The sequence below is a fragment of the Gallus gallus genome, chromosome 4, assembly GCF_016699485.2.
Source record: "Gallus gallus isolate bGalGal1 chromosome 4, bGalGal1.mat.broiler.GRCg7b, whole genome shotgun sequence".
NCBI lineage: Eukaryota > Metazoa > Chordata > Aves > Galliformes > Phasianidae > Gallus > Gallus gallus.
Window position 1 is genome coordinate 85,587,298 of NC_052535.1, and position 23,433 is coordinate 85,610,730.

At 45.0% G+C, this 23,433-nt stretch overlaps 1 protein-coding gene across 2 annotated transcripts; it reads left to right on the plus strand.

Moving 5' to 3' along the window:
- The first annotated feature begins 253 nt into the window (after positions 1-253).
- SMYD1 (SET and MYND domain containing 1) lies at positions 254-23,310 on the plus strand. Of its 2 annotated transcripts, NM_204155.2 has the most exons (10): positions 254-653; positions 10,394-10,570; positions 11,263-11,476; positions 12,383-12,513; positions 14,406-14,444; positions 17,023-17,215; positions 19,473-19,565; positions 20,085-20,248; positions 21,036-21,204; positions 22,508-23,310. In NM_204155.2, the coding sequence occupies exons 1-10, from the start codon at positions 517-519 to the stop codon at positions 22,664-22,666; spliced, it is 1,476 nt and encodes a 491-aa protein (NP_989486.2). In that variant the 5' UTR covers positions 254-516; the 3' UTR covers positions 22,667-23,310. The 2 variants fall into 2 exon arrangements, with proteins under 2 accessions (NP_989486.2, NP_001384359.1); NM_001397430.1 differs by lacking the exon at positions 14,406-14,444.
- The last annotated feature ends 123 nt before the right edge of the window (positions 23,311-23,433 follow it).

Consider the following 23,433-nt stretch of genomic DNA (forward strand, 5'->3'; position numbering starts at 1 on the left):
CTGCTTTCCTTGTCTCTAAACACACTGTCCATCTCTTAGAGGGTAAAAATAAAGCAGCATTGTTTAATTTCTGGAAAAAGCCAGATGACAGTGGAAGGGGTCAAAAATACACATACCAGCACTCCCCATCCCACTGTCTCAGCTGTTGCTTCCTGAGAGACAGAAGCATGTGGTTGCTAAAAATACCCTTGCAAAGAGAATACATTCCCTCTCCAATGGGAGAGTATAAATTAATCTGAGTCCTAACATATACAACTGCTTGTGGCTGGGAGAAACAATTCCAAACGTGGTTTTTGGAGGGGTTTCCTAAGAAGCAGAAGACCGGGCCCTGTGTAGGTCGGGAATAGTGCGTGGAAGATCTCCTCCTGCCTTTCATGCTCCCACCCCCTCTCCCTCCTATGGGATACGGTGCAGCTGGGGGTGGGGGTAGGCCGACCCTTTTATAAACGTGGTCTTGTGGCAAGGCGAAGTTGACAGGAGTGACGGAAGATTTGGCTTGCTGCAAGGTACCTGGGAATGACCAGAGGGGGAATGGAATCAGTTGAAGTGTTCACGACTGAAGGTAAAGGCAGGGGCTTGAAAGCACAGAAGGAATTCTTGCCTGGAGATGTCATCTTTGCGGAGCCAGCCTATGCTGCTGTGGTTTTTGATAGGTAAGAGAAAAGGACTCGTAAAACAGTTCAAAAGTCGTCTCAATGCAAAATTTCATTTGGCTGGGTGGGTGAAAACTTGAATGTGTCTGGACAGCATCAGAGAGGGGTGCAAAGGGAAGTTAGAAACACTTTTCCAGTGATGCACTCCCAGCTTACGATGATATCCTTCCCAGGGCTCCGAGCTGCTTTTTCACTTTAAATACGGCACAGTCTGTTTCCAGGGTGTGAGCCTGCAAGGTGCTCGATGCTGCCTGCTTTTGCCAAATGCAAGGAAAGTTTTGTGTGTTCAGTACCTCACAGAATTGGACCCATGCTGCATTCCACTGAGTTGCAGGAGTAAGAGTAATTCAGTGAGAGCAGTCTCAGACACTTCGCTGAAATCTCCAACGTAAAATGTGTGATAGCAGTGAGTTAAACTGTGCTTTGCTCATGTGTGCCACCACCCAGCTGTATGTGTAGCTCCACAGACAGCTGTCTTCAAAGTGGAAGATCTGCAAGTGGTGTTATTTCTCCTCAAGTAATTTTATGTTTATAACTAGCTAAGTTAACAGAAGTTGAGTTTCTACTTTCAGTCTCGGACAAGAGCAATTTGAACTTTTTGTTCATACTGATACAGCCAGAAGCTGAGTTTTGGTGCTGATGCCTTTTTCTTTTCTGCTGCTTATTTCAAGGGTGAACAGCACTTGATCTGCCTGTGCTGCCAGAGCAGCCTGTGGGTGCCTACTTCTGCCCTTCATATTTAAGTGAAAGATTCACTTAAATAGCCTGAAAGCGAAAAGACATGAAGAACCAATTTCTATGTTAATCTCCTGTGGAATAAACCTAGACTAGAGCCTCTGTTATAAATGGGATTTGTCCAGCCTTATAATGCAGTATCTGAGAATAGATTTTGTCCCAAACATTTTAACTGAAGAGCTAGATGTCAGCTCACATTCTGGGCTTAGGAAATTTGTGAGCATTCCTCGAAGGCACCAGCCCTGAAGCTGAGTTTTGCCCCAAGCTGCCGGTGCCTTTAGTGAACTAAACAGGGCAGAGGGTGATTCCACTTGCTGAGCTTTCTCTGACTGAATCAGTTCTGCTAACGAAGTCTGGGATTCAAACAGCTTAAACCAAAACATTTTTGTTTTAATGCTGGTCATCCTCCCTGTTAAGTGCTGTGACTGAAGCTGATTTGAGCTTGTATGCGATCTGACAACAGCAGAGAATTGAGGATAAATGGACAGAGCAAGGAATAAGATATTTTATATCTTTCACTCATTTTCCTTGCCCTTATGTGGCCGGTGAATGAACATGTTTGTGAATGTATACATTCATTGTAAGAACTCACAATTTCAGTGGCCTTTTTTTTTTTTTTTTTAATAATAAGTTCTTAAATTCTTAATCTTGCATTCAATTACAGTGTTTGATAACAAAATCATCTCTCCTTGGCATGCCCTCTTAGCTCTCATGCTTAAGTTTCATTTGTGTCACTTGCTGCATTCTGTGTTGTATTCGGAAGTTCCTATGGACAATGGCTTCTCTCATACACCTAATTAAAAATACTAATTTGAGCATTGAAAACGTTTTGCCTTTTGTTTGCTGGTTGACTTTTTTTTCTTCTACAAAAAATGTTGTGAGCATTGTGCATATAGGAGAGCAGTCCAGGCTGCAGTCAGTGTAGATTTCCAAGAAACATTGGGCAGGCAGAGGTGTGCTTCCCTCCCTCCCCAGGCTGTGTTTATTTAACTCCCAGAGCAGCAAAACAGTTAAATAAACACATCTCTAGGACTGCAGAGGATGGGAACGGGTTCAGCCATTCTTATCTCTCTGCTGCTTCTTCATGCTCCCGTGCAATAGTAGTTGACTCTTACCCTCCTGTGGCATGTTTCATCCCAAAGTACTTTATATGGGTCAGTAGTGAAATGTATTCCCAAACTCTCTGAAGCAGATGTTGCCAGCTAAATGTTTGCTGGTTAGTGCTCAGCAGGGGTATCCTGGCCTGATATAGAATATAAACATGCATTTTGCTTGTGAAAACTGCTCTGATGTTTTTCACACTCTTAGGAGGCTTTGGTTTTGAGGGTATCTTCTACCACAGTTCAAGGGGTATGTAACTGTTGCACATAACTCCATTGAGCTGACCGCTCTTGAAGGATAGCCTGGATCCTTCTAGTGCTCAGCATCATAGTCTCCTGCTGAAAGCAGTGAGTGTACGAGTTATGGAAAGGGAATTCAAATATGTGTGATTGGTGTGACTGGTAGCTTTAATTTTTCAGCTCAGGTCCTACGGAACAGGTGATCAGATTTTCCATGGAGCTCAATTTTCTTTATTTATTAAGGAGACCACAGAAGCACAAGAGTGAAGAGTAATTTGAAAATTTGGTCTGTATCTTGCAACCATTTTAGGAGCTCAGTTCGATGGGAAGTCTGGTCACAGTGTGAATGCTGAACCCCTGAAAACCTGCACGTGGATGTGCTGTGATTTATATGGATGGCCATAATACTATAATGACCACACTGCAATCTTCTATGTGACTGCATGTGTTGTGGCAACAGCAGGCAAAGTGAAGGCATCTTGTCTAGATTAATTGGAGCAGCTCTTCAGAAGTATAGCACTGTTTTCTTTATGTGGCCATACCATAGGGTGGAAAGCAGCTTGTGTTTGTGCACAGGTATGAAACTGCTATGCGACTGGAGGTGCTGAAAAAATGCTGGAGACCCAGAAAAGCTGATTACCATTTGACCTGGTGAAGAACAGAAAGTGTTAAATACAATACTTCACAGCAGAAAGTGAGGATCAATTGCACTTGGGCTTAAGTTATGCAGAGGCCCTACTCTGCCACACAGTGGGGAAAGTCACCTGCTGTAAGCTGTAGAATTACATATTGATGCAAGAAATTGCAGAAGCAGTTTTGACCTGAGGCTGTCACCAGTTGCACTGCGTGAATGTCTGCCACTAGGAGAATGAGTCTGAGGAGGTGATGAGAGTTTTGTTTTGAAAACGAAAGGAAAAATATCTTCTTTGAGAAAACTCTATAACCAGCCATTATACTCTGAGCAAATAAGATCAGTCAATTTAAGTGGATTCTCGTATAGGGCAATGTGATGCCTTTTCTAGAAGTTCACTTTGGGACTCAGCTTGCAAATTAGGATGCCTTAAGCAAAGTTCGGATTTAAGTGTCTGCAGAAAGCTAAGGGCAAGATTCAGTTGGTATCAGTGCTTAGTGCCATTTGAGATGCTCCAGGGTGTCTGAGACATCCTCCTAGGGCTGACAGGTACAAACTGGGATTTATGAGAATCAGGCCTCCTCTGGAACAGCATTACAGGGCAGATGAGAGTCCCTGCAGAGCTTAAAATAACATGAGGCTCTTACATCTAGGCAAGTGAATCCAGCCCTAAGTGCCCATTACAGTCAATGGAGCTCAATAATGCATATGGAAGGCTGACACCACCACTGTGGGCAGAACTGCTTTCTGGAGCATACTGGGTGTTTTAACTGGAGCTCTAGTTAGCCCAGGGCACAGATGAGGTTTCTAAACATGTAGGCTGCACCCCACTCAGGAAACAAACCCCTGAAAGTCACTGAAGTCATTTAGGTTAATGGGGACATGTACTTTTTAACCCAGTGAAGGTCATCGAAACAGCAGCTTTTACACAGTGCCAGAGACCTCTGATCCAATAGGACAGGAAACTCAAAGAGAAGCTAAAGAATGTTTCTAAAGACATCAGCCAGCTCATATTGAAGCTAACATGTTACTTGACACTGTGGTTTCCTGGCACTGACTAATGCATCAAGCCCATTGATTCTACCTGAACTAGAACTGCCTGCTGGAAAAGATGGTGAATACCGACTGAAAGCAGGGGCAGATCTCAGTGTGATCTTCTGTGTTTTGCTGTTTGGGTGTGTGATCAAACTCTCTGATCTGTGTTTGAATCAGCCTTGCTGTAATCAGCACTCAGAAATCACCAATCAGTGTCAACTTCTCTTTCCCTCAAATAGATGCAGAAGGTTGGAAATAATAGATTTTCTCAAGGAATTATTTGCCTCTGTTGGATCTTTTTTTTTCAATTTGCAAAGCCACTGTGCATGCCTGGTTGGCCATTACCTCTATCTGAAGTGTGCTATCATGCTCTCCTTACATACTAAAGTTTAATCCTTCCCTCCCTCTTCACTTTCTCTTTGAAGATCTCAGGTCTCCTTTCCTCACAGCTACCTTCAGGACGATGACATTCCCTTCACCTGAGCTCAATGTACAGTATGTGACCTTCTCATGTATGTCAGCTCTCAAGTTTGTAAGAGTTTACATTTCCTACAGGTGTGGGGAAGCCTGATATGTTTCTGTCAACCTTCTCTTTATGAGCTTGCTCTTTAACTAGTAGGATTTGAAAGAGAGTAGTCAAAGCAAACAGTATCATGTGGTAGAAAGCTAAGATCACTTGAAGACTTGCTTGATGAGTGATGTATGAAGTGGGACCCAAATACATTTACTTTGCCTGCTTCTTAGGCTATTCTATCACCCCCTATATGCTGTTGAGAAGAGGGATACCAAGCCAGCCAGGAACAGAAATGGAGCAGGTGAACTTAGGTGTACTTCATATCATGTGTGTGTGACATTTATTGTGTAATGGAATAAACTCACTCATGTAATGGAACAAACTCACTCATGTAATGGAATAAACTCACTTGAAATGGCTTTTGATCATTTTACCACTTCCATTAGCTATTCAGTGAAATCCTCCTCTATTCTTCTGCAGTACAGCCATCTCAGCTTGCTTTTTTCAAGTCAGTGAATGAGGTGCTCTGGGGGCTGGGTGGGAAATGGTTGGCAGATATTTAGGTTGTGCATGTCTCGAAGATGAATGTATTTCCTGCGGCAGTACTCAGCCCTCTGTGCTGGCAGGTCCTACAGATCTGAATCCATTTGAATCCAGTCCAAGCAGTCACTAGAGGTATTTGCTTCTTTTGCTTTCGCTGGGAGCTGTGCTTGTTGGAGTCATGGTTTAGCTGACAGCACTGTCACCTCATGCATTAGTTGGCTGGCATATTGAATCATTGCTTTTGTGACAGTAGCTATGTCCAGGATTAGCAGTGGTTGTACATTTCGTCCACGTAACAGCAGAGTTCATGAGCCCATCAGAGTCCAACTCAGCTGACACTTGGAGAAGAGGCCAAGGAAACTTGAGGCTCCTCATAGAGTCATTTAGTGAGTCAGTCAGTGGCATCTGCCCTCCAGGTCAGTTCTAAATCCCTGACCTGGCAAGGCAGAGATGGGCTGAAGAAATCACTGTGCTAATGAAGATCTTGCTTTTGGCCAGGATTAAGACAAAAAATATATAGACTCAGCACATGAACACACAGAGGTGGTAGATGAATGGCCAGAAGTCACCCGAGGGGCTGCAGTGTACATTGACACAGCATTGACACAGACAAGTTCTTATAAACCAATGGTTTCCACAGGCCAGGAGACTTGGGTTTAGCCCTGTGTCCTTGGAAGATCTTAACTGTTGCAGAGGGGATTGCAGGGGAGACTGTGGACCACTGCAAGCCTTTGGTGTCTTTGGTGTTATACATCTGCAAACCTACAGCTATCAGAACCTGCCATAATACCCATTCCTGGGCCAAGAGGCAGCCCCATTTTCCATCCCTGTTTGGGATTTGGTTCTCTCGCAGGACAGGAGCTTGCAGGACTCTTGGGCAACTTAAGGGCTTGCAGTCAGACAGTGCTTGAGTGATGCTCGTTGAAGATTTGGACAATTGATCTCAAATACTCATGTCTCTCGATTTTTCTTTATAGCACCAAGAGTTGAGCCAAGCCTTTGAAGGCCTGGCGTATTATTAATACATCCATTCTTTTTTTAAAACCATTTCTGAGCACAGAGGATCCCATGAGAGTTTTGTGAGAAACAAGGTATTTATTATATCTGCCAACCTACTCAGATTACTGAATAATTCTATCTACAGCCAGCATTTTGGTATTTGTTATTTCTGGGGGAGCTGGGAAGATGAACTCCTGCTTCAGGGCTGGGGTTCTGCTGCACTGTATTCACCCCCACCCTACCATTCCTCTATGCAGGGAAGCTTCTTTAGCTGCCCGTTCACTTTCAGTCTGCCCTCAAAACAGGCAAGCAGCAGAAGGGTGCCCCACTCCCTGTGCAAGTTATCTCCCTGTGCTTCCCTTCACAACACAACCATGAGGGTTTTATCAGCTCTCTGTCTCTCCTTTGCCTTACAAGGAATGTAATCTCTCTTGCACCTCTCTGCCCCCCTGACTTGACAGCTGACAGAGTGCAGTGTTGCATTTTTCACCACCTCCCAGCTATTTCATCTGCATTAACAGACCTGGCTGTATCGACACGCGCTCCCTCTTTCCCCATGCTGACTGCTTGCCTTGCATTGGACTTGCTCCCCTGCACCAGCACTGCTTGCTGTCATTTCCCAAACCTCATTTTTGCACGTGGTGTTGCCTGCTGCAAATCAACCTGCTTTACATCAGTGGCCTGAGCCAACACACAGGGTGGATGGTTTCAGTAGCTTATACACTAGTGCCAGAGGAATGAAAAAGCATTTAAATGTACTGGGATAGAAATAAACATGCACACATGTTTGGATAGATATATATATTGTGTGTATTTATGTAGGGGGAAGGGGCAAGACAGTCTTGTGACTATGGGAGTGATTCCTACTTGTGGCACAGTCTCCTCTTGTGATTGTCAACTCATTTTTTCCTTCCCCATGCCTGTTTCCTTGCTGTGGGCAATGATAATGTTCCATGAGGTCAGTGAGCTTTCTGCAGTGAGGAGAACTTCCCCCAAATACAGTGATGTCTAAGCAGGAGGAATTTAAATTCTCCCTTGCTGTTCAGCCTGGCTGGAAGCAGAGGAGCGTGCAGCTGCCTGGAAAAGCAAACTGCTGGGGAAAAAAAGCCTACTGGTTCAGCAAGGAGAAAATCCCAAAAGGTCTCCCCCTCCTTCCCATTGAAATGAGTCACAGGAGCAAGCAACTGGACATTTGAGACAGGGCACATGGGGTCCAAGACCCTGGGCACTCCTGGAAGGAGGATATCAAATTGGGCTTCATCAGTATCCTCTGATACATTCCTTGTCCTTGGTTATAGTTATGTATATGCAATGGTAGGATGCTTCTTGGAAATCCTTTTCTGAAGTCTCCAAAGAGGAAACACGCTCCTTTTGAAAGCTGTTTCCCTGCTGTGCTGTGCTCATCCAGCTCACAGTAAACCTCAGAGTGAGGAGCAGGAATAGCCGGTGAGCAGCACTCAGTGCTGCTGGCACCAGAGACACGTCAGACCTTTAGACTGGAGGGAGGAATTTGCACTGGTAGCCTGTCTGTAGGACAGCTTTAAGTGGCCTGAAGAGCACAGTGCTAAAGCCAGACTAAACAGAGCAGAGCACATCCCCACATCAGGCACTGCCCTTGTTACTTTGCTGTTTAACGGCACCCCCATGGGTGCCATATTCTGGACCAAGCACTAAATCATTAGTATTCTTAGCTCAGCACCATATTGCCCTTTTGAATATGAAAACCCCCTTGGATTTATTAATAAAATCTTACAGTGTTCATAAACTCAAATACTGCTCCCTAAACTTGGTATTACAGTTAGTCTGTCCCATGACCTACCCCAGACAGTGCTCCACGACCACTTCTGAGTTCAGTTTTCTTCTGTCTTCAACTGTATGGTGTTGCTTGTCTGTCCCTAGGGCAGCTGAAATTCCATTCAACCCTGGACACTTGTGCTTGGGGCTGGCTCAATGGGTTCCTCAGCCCTTCGTCCATCCTAAGCATCTTTCTAGAATCCCTGGGACCAGGAGAGCCCCACAGCCACCCAGTCTGGTGTTGCCTGGTGTTAGACAGCCAAGAGACATGCTGTGACTGATGAAGGGAGGAGAAGACATACCAGAGAAGACTTTATGATGGGGAGATTTACCTTGAAGGAGGCTATTTTCTTGGCTTTCTTATGTCTTTTCCAACACAATACCAAGTGCAGGTCTGCCCATATAGATGCAGTGCAGATCTGCCCATATAGATGCAGTTCAGGTCCAGAGGCAGAAAGAAGTGTCAAACAAAACTGCTTTTCCTTCATAGAAAAATAACTTGGTTTCAGGCAGCACAAACACAGGGTTTCCCTATATAACCACCTCTATCCATCAGTCCTATTTACTGTGATACACCTCTAGTCTGCTGCTTATCAGAGCATTTCTGGTGTGTATTTTTATCCCTACAGTATGACTTGACTGTGCCTAAATAAAGCTTGAGATAGCAGCCAGGACCACAAAGAACCATACTCATCCCTCTCACTCATTTTATCCCGAGTCTGTCAGGTGTTGTGGTCGCTGCTCCTTTTTTTTTTTTTTTTTTGTGCCAGCCTCTATGCAGAAACCCTCTGGAGGGGTTTCAATTCAGCCAAATTCAGAGGCTTTGAAAGCAGGTGAAGCACTCAGGCTGGCTCATTGGCTTCACATTGCTCTTATTCTACTGAGTGACAGACTCATTAGACGTCTGCTTTCTGCTCAGCATGGGCCAGAGAGAAAACAAAACCAGACTGAAAATCCTGTTAACAGTAGTGGTGCTGAGGAGGAGCAGACACACTGCAGAAAAGAGGGCTGAGAGCTGGGGAATGCTTTATTGCTTTTCTCCTTTAAACAAAATATTTGTCTCTTTGGCATAGCCAAATAGGGAAGCAACAGCATCAGACAAGTGTGTGAGGCTAGGTGGGATGTTTGTCCATCCACCCAAAATGTCTGAGGTTCCATCATACTGTGTAGGAGGAGCCCATGGACAGAAAGCTGAATGGACCCTTGCCTGATGGAGCTGACCTATTACCCTCAGTAAGTTTGCAGATGACACTAAGTTTAGAGGAAGTGTCAGTCTGCCTGAGGGTAGGAAGGCCCTACAAGGGGACCTGGATAGGCTGGTTGACTTGGCTGAGGCCAGTTGTATGAGGTTCAATAAGACCAAGTGCTGGGTCCTGCCCTTTGGTCACAACAGCCCCCTGGAATGCTACAGGCTTGAGGCAGAGTGGCTGGAAGGCTGTGCAAAGGGGAAGAATCTGGGAGTGCTGGTTGACAGCTGGCTGAACATGAGCCAGCAGTGTACCCACGTGGCCAAGAAGGTCAATGGTATACTGCTTTGTAGCAGAAGTTGTGTAGCCAGCCAGAGCAGGGAGGTGATTGTCCCTCAGTATATGGCCCTGGTAAGGGCACAGTTCAAATTTAGTTCAGTTTTGGGCACCTTGCTATTAGAAAGACATGTCCATAGAAAGGCAATGAAGCTGTGAGGGATCTGGAATGGAAGTCTTATGGGGAGTGGCTGAAGGAACTGGGATGGTTCAGTCTGGAGAAGAGGAGGCTCAGGGGAGACATTATTGCTCTCTACAAATCCCTGAAAGGAGGTTGTGATGAGGTGGCGGTCAGTCTTTTCTCTCAAGTAGCAGCAATGGGATGACAGGTAATGGCCTCAAGTAGCATGAGGGGAGGTTCAGGTTGTTTATTAGAAAACATTTATTCTCTGAAGGAGTGGTAATGCAGTGGCACAGGCTGCCCAGGGAGATGGTGGAGTCACTGTCCCTGGGGGTGTTCAAGAACTGTGTAGAAGTGGCACTGAGGAATATGGGTTAGTGGGCATGGTAGGGATGGGTTGGGGTTGGACTTGGTGATCTTAAAAGTCTGTTCCTGCCTTAATGATTCTATGACTCTATGATTCTACCACTGAGGCATAAGCCTATGTGTCTTTCTGTCCTCCCAGCCTGACACACGTAATCTGCCACACCTGCTTCAAACGACAGGAGAGGCTCCATCGCTGCGGCCAGTGCAAGTTCGCCTACTACTGCGACCGGACCTGCCAGAGAGACGCCTGGCTGAACCACAAAAATGAGTGCTCTGCCATCAAGAAGCACGGCAAGGCACCCACTGAGAACATCAGGTGAGAGTAGGCCCTGAGGGATTAGGCCCACAGCCTGGCTGTCCGGTGCACCACCAAGCTAGGAAACAATGGGAGAGGATAGGAAATCCCTCTGGGGATGGTGAGAGAGAGTTGGATATCCCGAGTTGGATGCATGGTTGTGGGCACTGGTTTGGGGAAGGCCACAAACATCTCTGAGCTCATGGGCTGGGGTTTGGAGGAACGTCCACAGTGAGAGGGGGTTGTGCTCCTGCTTTTGTTTGGTGCTGGACACTCAAAACCCTACAGCAGCTGAATGAGGTGAGGAAAAGCCACCTAGTGCAGTTTCAGTGGGAAAAGCAGGGATGCTCCAGTATATAATGATTTTGGTTCATGTCTTGGCTCCATAGAAAGAAAATGATAGGTATCCCCACAGAAGTGGAAGATGTGCGGGTCTGAGGTTCTTTAAGACTTCTCCAGATAAGAACATAGATGCCATGGGAAACCCCTGTGTCTTTCCTTCAAAACTCCTGGATGAGGACCAGCCATTAGCCAGCTGATGCTGGACTTGTCATGTATGGCCTGGCAGCACACAGTGTCCCACCTATAAATGAATTTTGGTGGCCCCTCAGTCCCTGTCCTTGTGCTGGGTGGAGGAGCACCAGAACCTGAGTAGATGAGCACCAGGGTCTGCTGTTGCATGGTACTAGCACCTTGGGCTCTCTCCTGGCCAGGCTGGCAGCCCGGATCCTGTGGCGGATAGAGAGAGAAGGCGGTGGGCTGCCAGAGAACTGCCTGGTCTCTATTGATGACCTGCAAAACCACGTGGAGAGCTTTGATGAGGAGGAGAAGAAGGACCTCCGTGTTGATGTGGAAAGCTTCCTGGAATTCTGGCCGGCCCAGAGCCAGCAGTTTGGCATGCAGTACATCTCCCACATATTTGGAGTGGTATGTCAAAGGGGTGAGAAAGTAAAGGGGGCTTCTATTAATGCTATGGACTATGCCATGTGCCCAAGGGAAGTCTCAGACCAGAATGAGTTGAGGATTCCTGACTTCATCCTTGAGATAGCCAAGACAAGCATTTTGTTCAGGTGGTTTGAATACTGCCATATTTGCCATATGCATCGCTTCTGCACTGACACAGAGAAATCTGAGGCACAGCCAGGTCAAGATCTGCAGTCTGTCTAAACGTGCAGGCAAATGGCTCTCTCAATCCCAAGTGCTGCATTGTCACCACAAGTCCCACTGGGCATCACTCTGCACCTGGAGGAGCTAAGAAAAAATACAATAATATATGTTTAATAAACACATTTAAAATAAAATATATGAGAATGTAGCAGATCTATTTTAGTATATGCATTATTCTGTTACAATATTACATGCATTCCATTTTTGCATGTATATATATACACATAATAGGTAAAGTATACTGAAAAGATTTCATAATACCCTTTCCTAAAATGTTAACTACAAATTTTTGTGGTGCAGAGAGAGAAATTTCATGAGGCTGAGCAGCTCTGCCCCCAGCTCTGCTGTGAGTCAGTGCGTGTCAGGCTTCATTAACCCCATTGGGCATCAGCTTCCCCCAGGGACACACAGCATCCCAGTGGAGCAAGTCCACTGGGCACAGGGAGACATCCATACAGGAGACCAGTGTGCCTTCACCATGTATCATTTCTAGAATTACCTTCTACAGTAATCTTGTAGGCACTCCTCCCTTCTCCTTAAAGTTTGGAGGTGGGATACTGAGGTTTAGGAAACTAAACAATCAGCAGCAGCTGAGAAATCCTGGATGTAGCTGAATTCAGCTTTTTCTCCTTTCATGCTTCTTCCTGCCCGTGTTTTTGGGACTAGATCAACTGCAATGCCTTTACCCTCAGTGACCAAAGAGGACTGCAAGCTGTTGGTGTGGGAATCTTCCCCAACCTCTGCCAGGCCAACCATGACTGCTGGCCCAACTGTACTGTCATCTTCAACAACGGCAAGTGAGTGCATTGCTTTCCTCAAGCACAGCAGGGATCTACCCTAACAGCCAATGCACATAACAGATTGCTAACCTCAGAGTGTCAGATCCCTGTCCCAGAAAATTGATTCTCATTTCCTTCTCTTGTCCAGAAACAAAAAGTTAGGGTTTTCTTTTTAAAGAAGAGCTGTTTTTTCTCTTGTTATTAAGAAAAATGCTGCCTGATTGACTAGACAAATACACAGAGCTTTTCAGCTGGGTTTGACTTCAAATCCAGTGAAGCAGCAGTAATTTTCCCTTGTGAGTTTTGAAATCAGACTCAAAATAGACAGATAGAGTGGCAAATAGGTACCTAGATAGCTTCAGTTAAGGCTTCATAAGTAGTTGAGGAATACTTACAGTTAATGAATTATTAAAGATTGAGTCCACAGTCCAACAGTTTCTCATAACTGAAGCTTGCAATCAGCCACGTATCACTATCACTGATGTTTTTATGGCCATCCCTAACACAAACCCTCATCTGTTTGGGAGCGTGCAGTCTCTACTAATTACTGATAAACTCTTTAGCAATAGGTTCTTAATGAGAAATGTGACTGTTATCTGCAAACTGAGTCACGTGTGAGTGCTGGATGCCCTAATGTGCTGCACGTTTCAATTTCCCACCCAAATCCTGCAAGAAAATATCTGCAGGACATGTGAGATAGGGAGAGGTTGAAAGGCACAGTGGGATTGCAAAGATGTCCCAACAGAGTAGGCAGTGGAGGCAGCTGCTCTCAGTGCCTGGCACAGCCGCTGGAGGGATGCTCTGCCCTACACCTCCTTCTAAGACAGGAGGAGCCTAAACTGCTGCTGATCCAGCAAGCAGCAATGTGTGTAAGACATTAACTGCAGGAAACTGCTTGCCAAAAACTCCACAGCCACAGTATTTTATCAATGTTTTCTGCTCAGTCTTAAGATTTTATACATTCCTATATTCAGCAAACTTCAGTGCTGAGCCTAAGGTAAGCCCACAGCCTCCTCTCCTTTAACTAACACATTGCTTATGCACTCCAGTTCTCACTGCCGGTTTTACCTCTAAAATGATACCAGTATTTATCAAGCAGCTGAGGAATGAGCAAAGAGAAAAGTGCTTTAGGATGGTTACCTTCATGATCCAGAGCCAACTGGAGCCTGGGCTCTATAGCCAGTTGCCCTGGATCACATACGGGGTGACGGGGAGCCTCTCTGACCAGCCTGGGTGCTGGAGAAGGTAGCTGGCAGGGGTAGCAGCCCCCAAACCTGAGTTTCTGGGTGGTAAGTAGAGGAATGACATTTTGCTTGCGTGGCAGCCTGATGAACTTCCTGCATGAATCCTCTTGCTGGCTTTAAACCATGACCATCTACTTACATTAGCTAATTGGCCAGGTAAATTATCAAAGTTTCTTTTCTAGGAAACCTGGAGATAAGAGCAGCTACTGTTGCAGGAACTGAGCTCTCTATCAGCACTTGAGGCACAATGCTGGACCTGAGGACCCACTAAACTCATTACAGAGCACAGTTGCTGATATCCCACTCTAATTTCCATTTCAAGCTGCATTTTGGAGAGCATGACTACTGATGTCAGAGAGATGTTTTGGTCAGCACAAAACCGGCCCTGCAAAATGTCAGCAGAGAATTTTACTCATCCACTGGCTGACAGCACTCTTAAAATCACAGTGCCAGGACAGCTGTTCCCAAAGCCACTGTGAGCCAGTGATGTGTGATTTGGTTACAGTAGCTGTACAGGGACAGCAGAGCTCTTTGTACCTTTATGCTGACTGACATAGACAGGCATCAGGAGCTCCGGTGCCCCCAACCAAGATGATCCCAGTTCACCCACTTTCTTTTGTTGTGCTTGTACCGGTGTAAACTGCAGATGTCTGTTTTATTTTTCAGTCATGAGGCTGTAAGATCAATGTTCCACACACAGATGAGGTGGGTCACTCTTGAAAGCGTTGTCCTTCCCCTTGCCATGTACCCCTCATGCCCCGTTAATGACACAGCTGCAAACAGCACTGAGGGGTTCCAAAAACCCCCTGTTTGCAGAAAACTTCACTTTCTGTTTTCTGAACTTCTACCTACTCCCCCCTGTGTAAAGCCCCACTAAACCCAAACCTCACTTAACTCTGCGTTTTGTAGTAAATTAAACCAATAGTAGTAATGTCTCCCTGACTGTCAATTCCCTCCCTTCCTTTCTGCCCTCTCCCATGGCTTCTTCTGTTTCAGTATTCCCTCCTCACTTCTCATTTCTCCCCCACAAGTGCAGCAAGAGCATGAAAGTCAGAACAAGGTCCTGCTAATCTTACATAGCCCAAAATAAAACCTTGCGTACTACGAGATGAGAAATGGTCGCATTACTGACATACTAAATAGTCCACGTCTCTTCTGCAACAAACAGTGCCCTGTGAATGCATTGACTACAATATCAACACTGTGAGATGTAGACTTCATCCTTTCTTTATCATAGTACATGATTAATGTTTTACCTTTTAATGATGCCACTGTTACCTGATGCGAGCGTTATCTTTTGCTAGAGAAATCCCTGAACAGTATACCAAAAAAAGAAGGAAAAATTCTTTACCTCAGCTCACACACTTGGTATGTGATATGCAGTTCAGTTGCAGGGACACTGTTGTTTTCAAACTTTATTTCCAAAAAAAAAACTGGGAAATTTCCTGAAATAAGAGATGAAATACTTCTTTACCATTGACTCAGAGCATTACAGATAGGACCATAAAAGTGAGCAACTGGGTTTTACTTCTGATTAGAGTTGCTGTTTCTGGGCCATTTGAGTTTTGAGCTCTCCAGTGCTCTCTGTGCATGTCTCTCAAGGTCCTTGGGGCCTGGGGCAGATACTGGGGAGGGAGAGAGCACAGGATGAACTTGGTGAGGTTATCAGCTGACAGTGTCTCTCTAACTGTAAATTTAAAATATACCACGTGTGTCCAGGCTTGTTTGAAATGTGATCAATCCCCTCATCACCACGGATGACTGCTTAAAATATACCTATGGTACTTAGGCTATCAGGGGCATCATAAAAGTCAAAGGCTTGCTTCTTTGGTTGCATGACTCACTTTAATGAGGACCCTGTTAAGTGTGAAGAGGAATGTTTCTATGTGTAAACCTTTCTGATGGAAATTACTCCTTTTTGTGTGCTTTCTCCTGGAGTAGCTGGTTGCACCTTTCTCTGGTTGGCATTTTCCTGTGGTTCTGACAGGTCTAATAGTTGCCCTTCATTATGATGACATGCTCAGTGATAAATTTAGTATGAAATATGCTGTTGATATGATCTAATGCCCAGAGAAAGTCAAGACCAGTCTCAGTGTGTAGTTTTCACAGCAGCTTTAGCAAAGCTAAGGACCCAGATAGCTTTTAGCTACCAGCCTGCCTACAGTGCTCAGATCATCAGCTCCCTGTCCTGGTGAGACATTTTGGCACAGAATCACAGAATCACAGAATGACTTGGGTTGGAAGAGACCTTAAAGTCTTTCCAGTTCCAACCCCTGCTGTGGGCTTGTTGGCCCCCACCAGATCAGGTTACCCAGGGCCCTATGCAGCCTGGACTTGAGCACCTCCAGGGATGGGGCTCCCACAGGTCCCTGGGCAGCCTGTATCAGTACCTCACCACCCAGGAGCATCCCCCAGGAGCTTTCTTCTAAAACACAGAGTTGACCTGATACGAACATCCTGGCTTCGCGGTGAGACCTAAGGGAGGTGCTTATCCAGACCCCATGATGGAGGGATAGCCCAGAGGAACTAAGACATTTATCTTGCTGGAGTAAAACAGCAAAGAAATTTGAGTGTCCACATTATTTAAGATGTCTTACAGAGAAAGACCTGAGATAAAGGTAGGTGCAAAAATCTGGCTTTCCAAAGGCCTGTCGTCAATGCAAGTGTTTGCCATGGCTTTTGGGTTAGTAACAGACTGGTGATTTCCTTGTGTTTGATATTGGTGTTAGGCATCAGCTCAGATGGTCTATGTAGAAAATAAACTATTCCTAGTCAACTGTTTCTAAGGTTTTATGTAGATATGCATGAAACGGGTTCGAGCGTCTCCTATCCTGCACCCAGAGGGCACATCTCAACTTTTCAGAGTGAAAATGATACTGAAAGCAGCCCAGCTTAGGATCTGGGAGTCTAGCCAGAGCTCTACAAGCAGTATGCAACTGTGCTTAAAAAAGACCCAAAGTCCAAACTCAGCATTTTACAAGGCTCGTCGTGTACTTCTGATCAAGGGATTTTCTTGTGGTGAGATTCTCTCCAGCATAATAAGATTTTATGTCTGGGTTCAGCCCTCCATTCACCCAGGATGGGACCCTTTTTGCTTTTCAGCATATCCCGGCCAGAGGCTGGCAGAAGGGCAGGACAAACTGGTGTGACTGTTCAGTTAACCACTCTGCTGCTAAAGCAGTACCTGAGGGCAAGGGCTGATTGTGGTAGCAGGATTTGTCCCTGTTGTATCTATGGCTGCATTTGCTTCTCCGATTCCATATCTCATCTTCTTTGCACCCAGGATTGAGCTGCGGGCACTGAGCAAGATCTCCCCAGGAGATGAGCTGACTGTGTCCTATGTGGACTTCCTCAATGTGAGTGAGGAGCGGCGGAAGCAGCTGAAGAAGCAGTACTACTTCGACTGTACCTGTGAGCACTGCAAGAAAAAGATCAAAGATGACCTGATGCTGGCAGTGAAAGAGGGGGACAAGAAGGTATGGTCCTGTGGTCCCCTCAAACAGAGGTGGCTGTGTCTCCTCCACAGCCTCTGGCACTGCTGGGGACACCCAACAGTGCCAGAGTCAGGTTGTGGCAGTCTTGAACAGCGCCAATGCGAAAAATGAGGCAAAGACTGAAACATTATTGAGCTCAACACCAAGTCAAACATGCATGGTCAGTCTAATCCCTATTATGTAACAGGCACACAGGTTTTCATTTTTAAAAAGCCCACAGAAGTTGCCTTTAACTCTAACCTAACACTCCAGCAACAGGCAGAATGATAAATTATTAGAAATTGAGGTCTAGATCCGAGAAAAATGCAGGCGTTTAGATTGGACTTTTCGACAGGAACTGAATGGAATCGAAGTTTTGAACAACAGCAGAACAGAAAATACTGCATCATATATATATATATATATATATATATAATAGTCCATGAGAACAGGACCAACTGGCACTACCTAAGCTGTACGGTTTGTAAAGATGTACCATCATGTTGGCTCTGGGAAGCTGGGAATCCAGTCATCAGACCTTCCTTGCACTGGTTGGTGAGATTGAATTTGTTCTATGCCCTGCCATTTGTGACTCGTTGCTTAGGTGGACCTAGTGGGAAGAATTAGTGTGTTAGACCACTCATTTTTCAGTCATCTGTGCTTTGCTGGGAAATCTGACAGGTCATCAAGTAGAAGGATGTAAGGCTGTGTCTTGCTGTCAGCATTAGGATGTGTTGCTTGACCAGCTGCTCCTATTTTCAGAGCACATTGATAACTCTAAGATTTCCTTTTTTTTGTTCCTGTGCCCAAGGATATAATTGCTTAAATCTATTTTTTCTCTGTGGCAGTGTTAGCTTGGGGGGAGGAGGGGGTTCTATTCCTGTAAACTCTACAGAAGATAAATTGTTGCAAAAGACATTGCTAAATAATCCCATTGCTAAACTCTCAAGCTTCATTTTAAAGATAATCCTGGCTACTGAAACTCCCAGTAGCTGTCCCAGATGCAGAAGCATTTTCCTATGACTTCCTATAGAAGTATTTTTAAATTTCTCTTGCAGTGGGCTGCATAAAAAATCTCATCTCTCATTCAAAGCCTGCTATCAAGCATTGACATGCACCATCCCCTTATTGTGAGCTCTCCATATGTTCTGCAGCGTGCACTTTGGGGGAAATACACTCCACTATCTGAAGTGTTGGCATAGAAGAAGCCCCCTGGTATCTTTACACGAGATATGATTTCAGCTATTAGAAATACCCTCCATCCACAGACAATGAGAATCCGGGCTGACCTCACCCACAGAGCACATCAGCTGTACCGCATTCCCCAAATTCAGGCTTACTTGCCTGACAGCAGCAGCACACCAGCTGTGTGGAAAAAGCTCTATGAATAAATGTGAGATGGACAGATTACATCCTCAACAGCCGCTCCGGCCTCCGGTCCATCACCCCTTCCAAATAGTAGCAAAGCTCCCATTGTTTATAATGGCAACAGGATTAGGGGTCTAGTAAATGCAGGAGAGAATTTTATTAGATAAAGCTGCTGTGGAAGTGCTGTTGAAGTGTCTGTTCTGGGAGTCTTTACTCAGCATGGTGACATTAACACTGCCTTTGAATGAATGTGCTCTTGCCATTAGGACACCCTGTGTGCTGCTCAAACAGCTGCTAAAATCTGTCTAGCTGTGGCAGTTTCAGTCTAATAATATGTAATAACACATACATAACCATGTACATATGGGGCATATAGCTCTGAAATGCTACTGGTTTTCCTTCCATACTGAATTTTTAAGAGCTTTTCTGGACAAGATAAATCTCAGACTCCTCAAAAGTCTGATCAACCAATTATAGGGAAAAGACAGTGGAGCTCTCCTGCACTGTAAGTCCAAATCTCTGCGTTCTTCATTGCATCTTTGGGTCTCTGCTTTCTGTCTGCTGGCCATGTGCCTGCATTGTGTCTTGGTCATGTGCCTCTTGGCCGGGTTCTTCCTGCAAGTTTCCAGAACCAGGCAGTTGTGGCCTGATTTCAGATTTCCCATCTACCAAAAGGAAGGTTGTGATAGCTAGAATTGTTTGAAAATGCAAATTCAAGCAGCCTGGAAAAGCAGAAGATAAGTAATTGTATTATATTTCAGCAATAAACAGAGGAAGAGGAGGTGGCTAATTAGGGGCTGGTTAGAGTTTCATCAGGCATGCCTGGATGTGTTTAGTGCCTGGACGTCAGGTGGTGGATATTTCTCACCAATTTCTCTAACTTTGTCCTCAGCCTTCTGCAGAGACAGTGAAGGAGGTTATCCAGTTCTCCAAGGACACACTGGAGAAGATCAACAAGGCCCGCCTGGAGGGAACTTACCATGAAGTGAGTCCCTGTGCATTTGCTCTCTTGCTGTGTATGTTGTACCAGGGGAAGCAGGTCTTGTCCTCTCTAAGTCAAAGATTTAGGGTGAAACAAAGTTCCATCTCTGCAATCTGAATGTCTCCACATACTTCCTGTCCTCTTGGCAGTTCAGATCACAAAAGCTGACACAGACAAGCAAGTGGGAATGGGACAGTTCACATCTCCACTTCCACAGGGAGATTAGGAGCATTCTTTGCATCAAGGAGCTTATAGGAGTTTGGGTGGATGGCAGGAGGGGCATAATCACATCTTCCTTGTTTGCTTTATGGAAGTAACCCTGGGAGAGGAAGACTTGAGTATGAATCATTTAGTTAGACTGATGCTTCTTGACATATAAAAACATATCCTATCTTCTCCAACCTTCATGCAGTCTGACTTGGCCTCTAGGACTGGTATGGACCACACAAGGTTCAGGAGTGGCTGCTTCAGGGCTGGTGGTGCTCTGAGTTTCTTCTCCTTCTCCCTGCTTTCTGGATGTAGGTTGTGAAGCTGTGCCGTGAGTGTCTGAAGAAACAGGAGCCTGTGCTGGGAGACACAAACATCTACCTCCTGAGGATCCTCAGCATTGCCTCTGAGGTGCTCTCCTACCTCCAGATGTTTGAGGAAGCAGCTGAATATGCCAAGAGGATGGTGGACGGCTACATGTATGGCTCTGCTTTGTTTTTGGCAGCTCTCTGTGGTTATGCAGTGTTAGACAATGTGTTATAGAAGTTATTTTCTTAGTTTGCTCCTATCAGGACAGAAGTGCTGGCATTCAGATTTTGATCTGATCAGCAGACAGAGAGGAACCCATTCCTAAATGCATGGAAGCTTCCAAACACCTTGAATTACTTAACTGTGAATGCCGAGTAGTTTGGGTCATCTTTCATTAGCCTCTCTGGTTTGATCAGAAGCATCTCAGGGCTGCCCTAGTAGCAAAGCACATATCCTGAGTGTGGAACAGAGAGGCCATCACTGCAGGACTTGGTCTGTTCCCCTGCAACCTGCAGGAAAGATAAGATGCAGAGAAAAGAGGGGCTGTGTCAAATAGCTGTCACTCAGCATATCCCTTCACTCTTAAGTAATATATGGCCTTAGCTAATGAGATGGTGATGATTGTTACTTTTTCAATTTAGGCATTTCATTATATCTGTGAAGTTGGTGACATTATATCTGTGAAGTTGGTGACGTCTGGGCTGTATGATCAGGTCTCCAACCCGGGTGTCCAGCTCACACTGTCTGCAGGTTGTTCATTCTCTTTCACAAGACCTTGTGTAACTCATGTCCTCCTGCCCCTATGAAGGCTGCACATTTCCCCATTTCCCTGGAAACAAATTCAATAGAATCTTCAACTGAGTAAACAGTTTGCTCTTTGAAAAACATGTCACATCACTGACAAACATTCGGGAATTGGGATCTTTCCTGAACTAAAATTACTCAATGCTTTTCCAGGAAAATATACCATCCCAACAATGCACAGCTGGGGATGGCTGTGATGCGAGCAGGAGTGACCCACTGGCATGCCGGCCTCATTGAAGCTGGACACAGCATGATCTGTAAAGCCTATGCCATTCTCCTGATAACCCATGGACCTTCCCACCCAATTACCAAAGACCTGGAGGTAGGTGTCAAGATATCCCTTCTTGCCTCTATTATCTGTCTGGATGATGTTACGTTCAAGCTGTAGGAATGACCCACCTGTAAAAGAGATAGGTCAAGTTATGGCTGCTTCTTACTAGCGCCATCATTTTCTCTAGGTCATATTAGTCTGCTGGATAGTGCACATTCCTTCCTATGGGAAATTTTCATCCCTGAAAAACATCTTTTATTTTGCACCAGGACATACATTAAAAATAGCCATTGAGCCCCTGAATCTTTTTTTGAAACCACTGAGCCCAAGGGCAGAGCCTCCCATTCTTCAAACAGCCTGACCTCATTGCTCTCAGATGGATGGCATTCCAATTTGGCTGTATCAAATTACACATGGTGAACTTGTTCCTGGCTTACCAACCAATATTCTTCATCTTATATTGATGACCATTCTTCTTTATTTACCACTCCCTAGTCCTTCTGGGCTGCAATTTATTTTTATTTTTTTTCTCAAATGACTGATATGTGTATTTCTAGCTTAAGGTCGAGAGCCGCAGATCCCAGGAGAATTACACATGTTGAGCTATGATGAACTATTTATAATGGCATCTGAGGACTGATCATTTCTTTATCCTTTAACTCACTCAATATAGCCTGTTGGCTTTATAGTATTTTCCTGTATTAGGCAAAAAGCTTAGATAGTGCCAAATTGAATCCTTTATTAATGTCTTTGTCCTAACAGCAAAGCTATAATCTTAGTCCAATTTTATATTATCAGAAGAATGATTGTCTTGTGCCTAAAGTAAAATAGTCTGTTGACTGTTCTCCTCTTTACATATATATATCTCACAGGATAAGACTCCAGCACCTTCATTTCTGTATTTCCCTTTTCACTTTCTTCAGGATGAAAATAGTGGGTCTTTGACACATGCTTACCTCTGTGCTACCAAACCAAGGGCTGAAGGAACTTACAGACAGGTGTAAAAAGATTTCCAAAATCCCTTCTGAACTTTTGTCACAATGCAGCACTACAAATGACTGTTCATAGTGAATCCAGGGATGAGGTTTCCCAGGAGCCTGCAGAAGGGCTGGGAGCAGGAAGGGCTGATGCCTTATTCACCTTCATAGACCACAGGCAACCAGCTCTGAGAAAGTAAATGCTACTTCTGTCCAGTCAGCCTTGATGTTACTGCTGGGACACCTGGAGCAAGAGGAACCAGTCATCACATGGCTTAGAACATCCCTGATGGACAGTCCCCACTTTTGGGCAGTGTGTTTTTGACTTGTTTTGACATCTCCTGTGTCACAGGTCTTTAATCTGTTGTGTCCCTCAGGTCATGCGTGTCCAGACGGAGATGGAGCTGCGCATGTTCCAGCAGAATGAGTTCATGTACTACAAGATGAGGGAAGCTGCCCTCAAAAACCAAAAGATTCAAGTCATGCCTGAACCCAGCAATGAGGCCCCACCCAGCCTCTTCCACAAGAAGGAATAAATATTGAGCTTGACACAAAGACGTGCCTGTTAGGTAACACCACCTGTGGCACCTCCAGACATGGGGAATGTGATATGTGAATGTGATACATCCCCACGGATTGTTTCCAGTGCCACCAGTTTGAGAGCATGGACCAGCAGGGAAAGTCCTAAAATCTCCTGAGAGCTCACAGAGGAGCTCTTGGCAAAAACAACATCATTTTCTACCACAAGCATTAAAAATCAGAGCAAGAAACCTGCTATAAAATTATTTATATTCTTACTGAAAGCCAGTTTCTCTCTGGGCAAGTCCTGCAGTCCTCAGTTAAATTTTTAATTGGTTCTGTCCTAATATTTTTCCATCATTTCCTTGTGATGACATCACTTCTTGCCAGTGATATCTATGTGTGGTTGACCAATAGACAGTATAAGTGGGAAGCTGGTTCCAAGAAGAGACTTGTATGCCTGTGGGCGTCAAGTGCAAAGCAACTAAAAACACAGATGGTATTTTGAGTAGAGTGATCTTTTTCTGATGAAAAACTGATGCACAATGGTTCTGCAGCTGACATGGCTGCAATATCAATCTGTGTGGACTCTATGACTTGGTGCCTTAATGGGATTCCTGTCCAAAGATAAATAAATTAAGAGAAGTTAGTTTGTTAAAAATCACACAATGTCCACAGTGGTGGCAGAAGATGGACATGAGATAAGTCCATGCCAGATGCCAGTTGCAGTAGTGTGGTGCAGTGGCTGTGTAGATTGCTCTAACTGAACAGGCAGTTCTCCAGG

What these genes read in the sequence shown, in the direction of transcription:
- SMYD1 (NM_204155.2), top strand. Translation starts at nt 517, where the DNA reads ATGACCAGAGGGGGAATGGAATCAGTTGAAGTGTTCACGACTGAAGGT. An exon ending in GCACCCACTGAGAACATCAG is followed by an intron (nt 10,571 to 11,262) that starts GTGAGAGTAGGC and finishes TCTCCTGGCCAG; the next exon opens with GCTGGCAGCCCGGATCCTGT. An exon ending in GTCATCTTCAACAACGGCAA is followed by an intron (nt 12,514 to 14,405) that starts GTGAGTGCATTG and finishes TTTATTTTTCAG; the next exon opens with TCATGAGGCTGTAAGATCAA.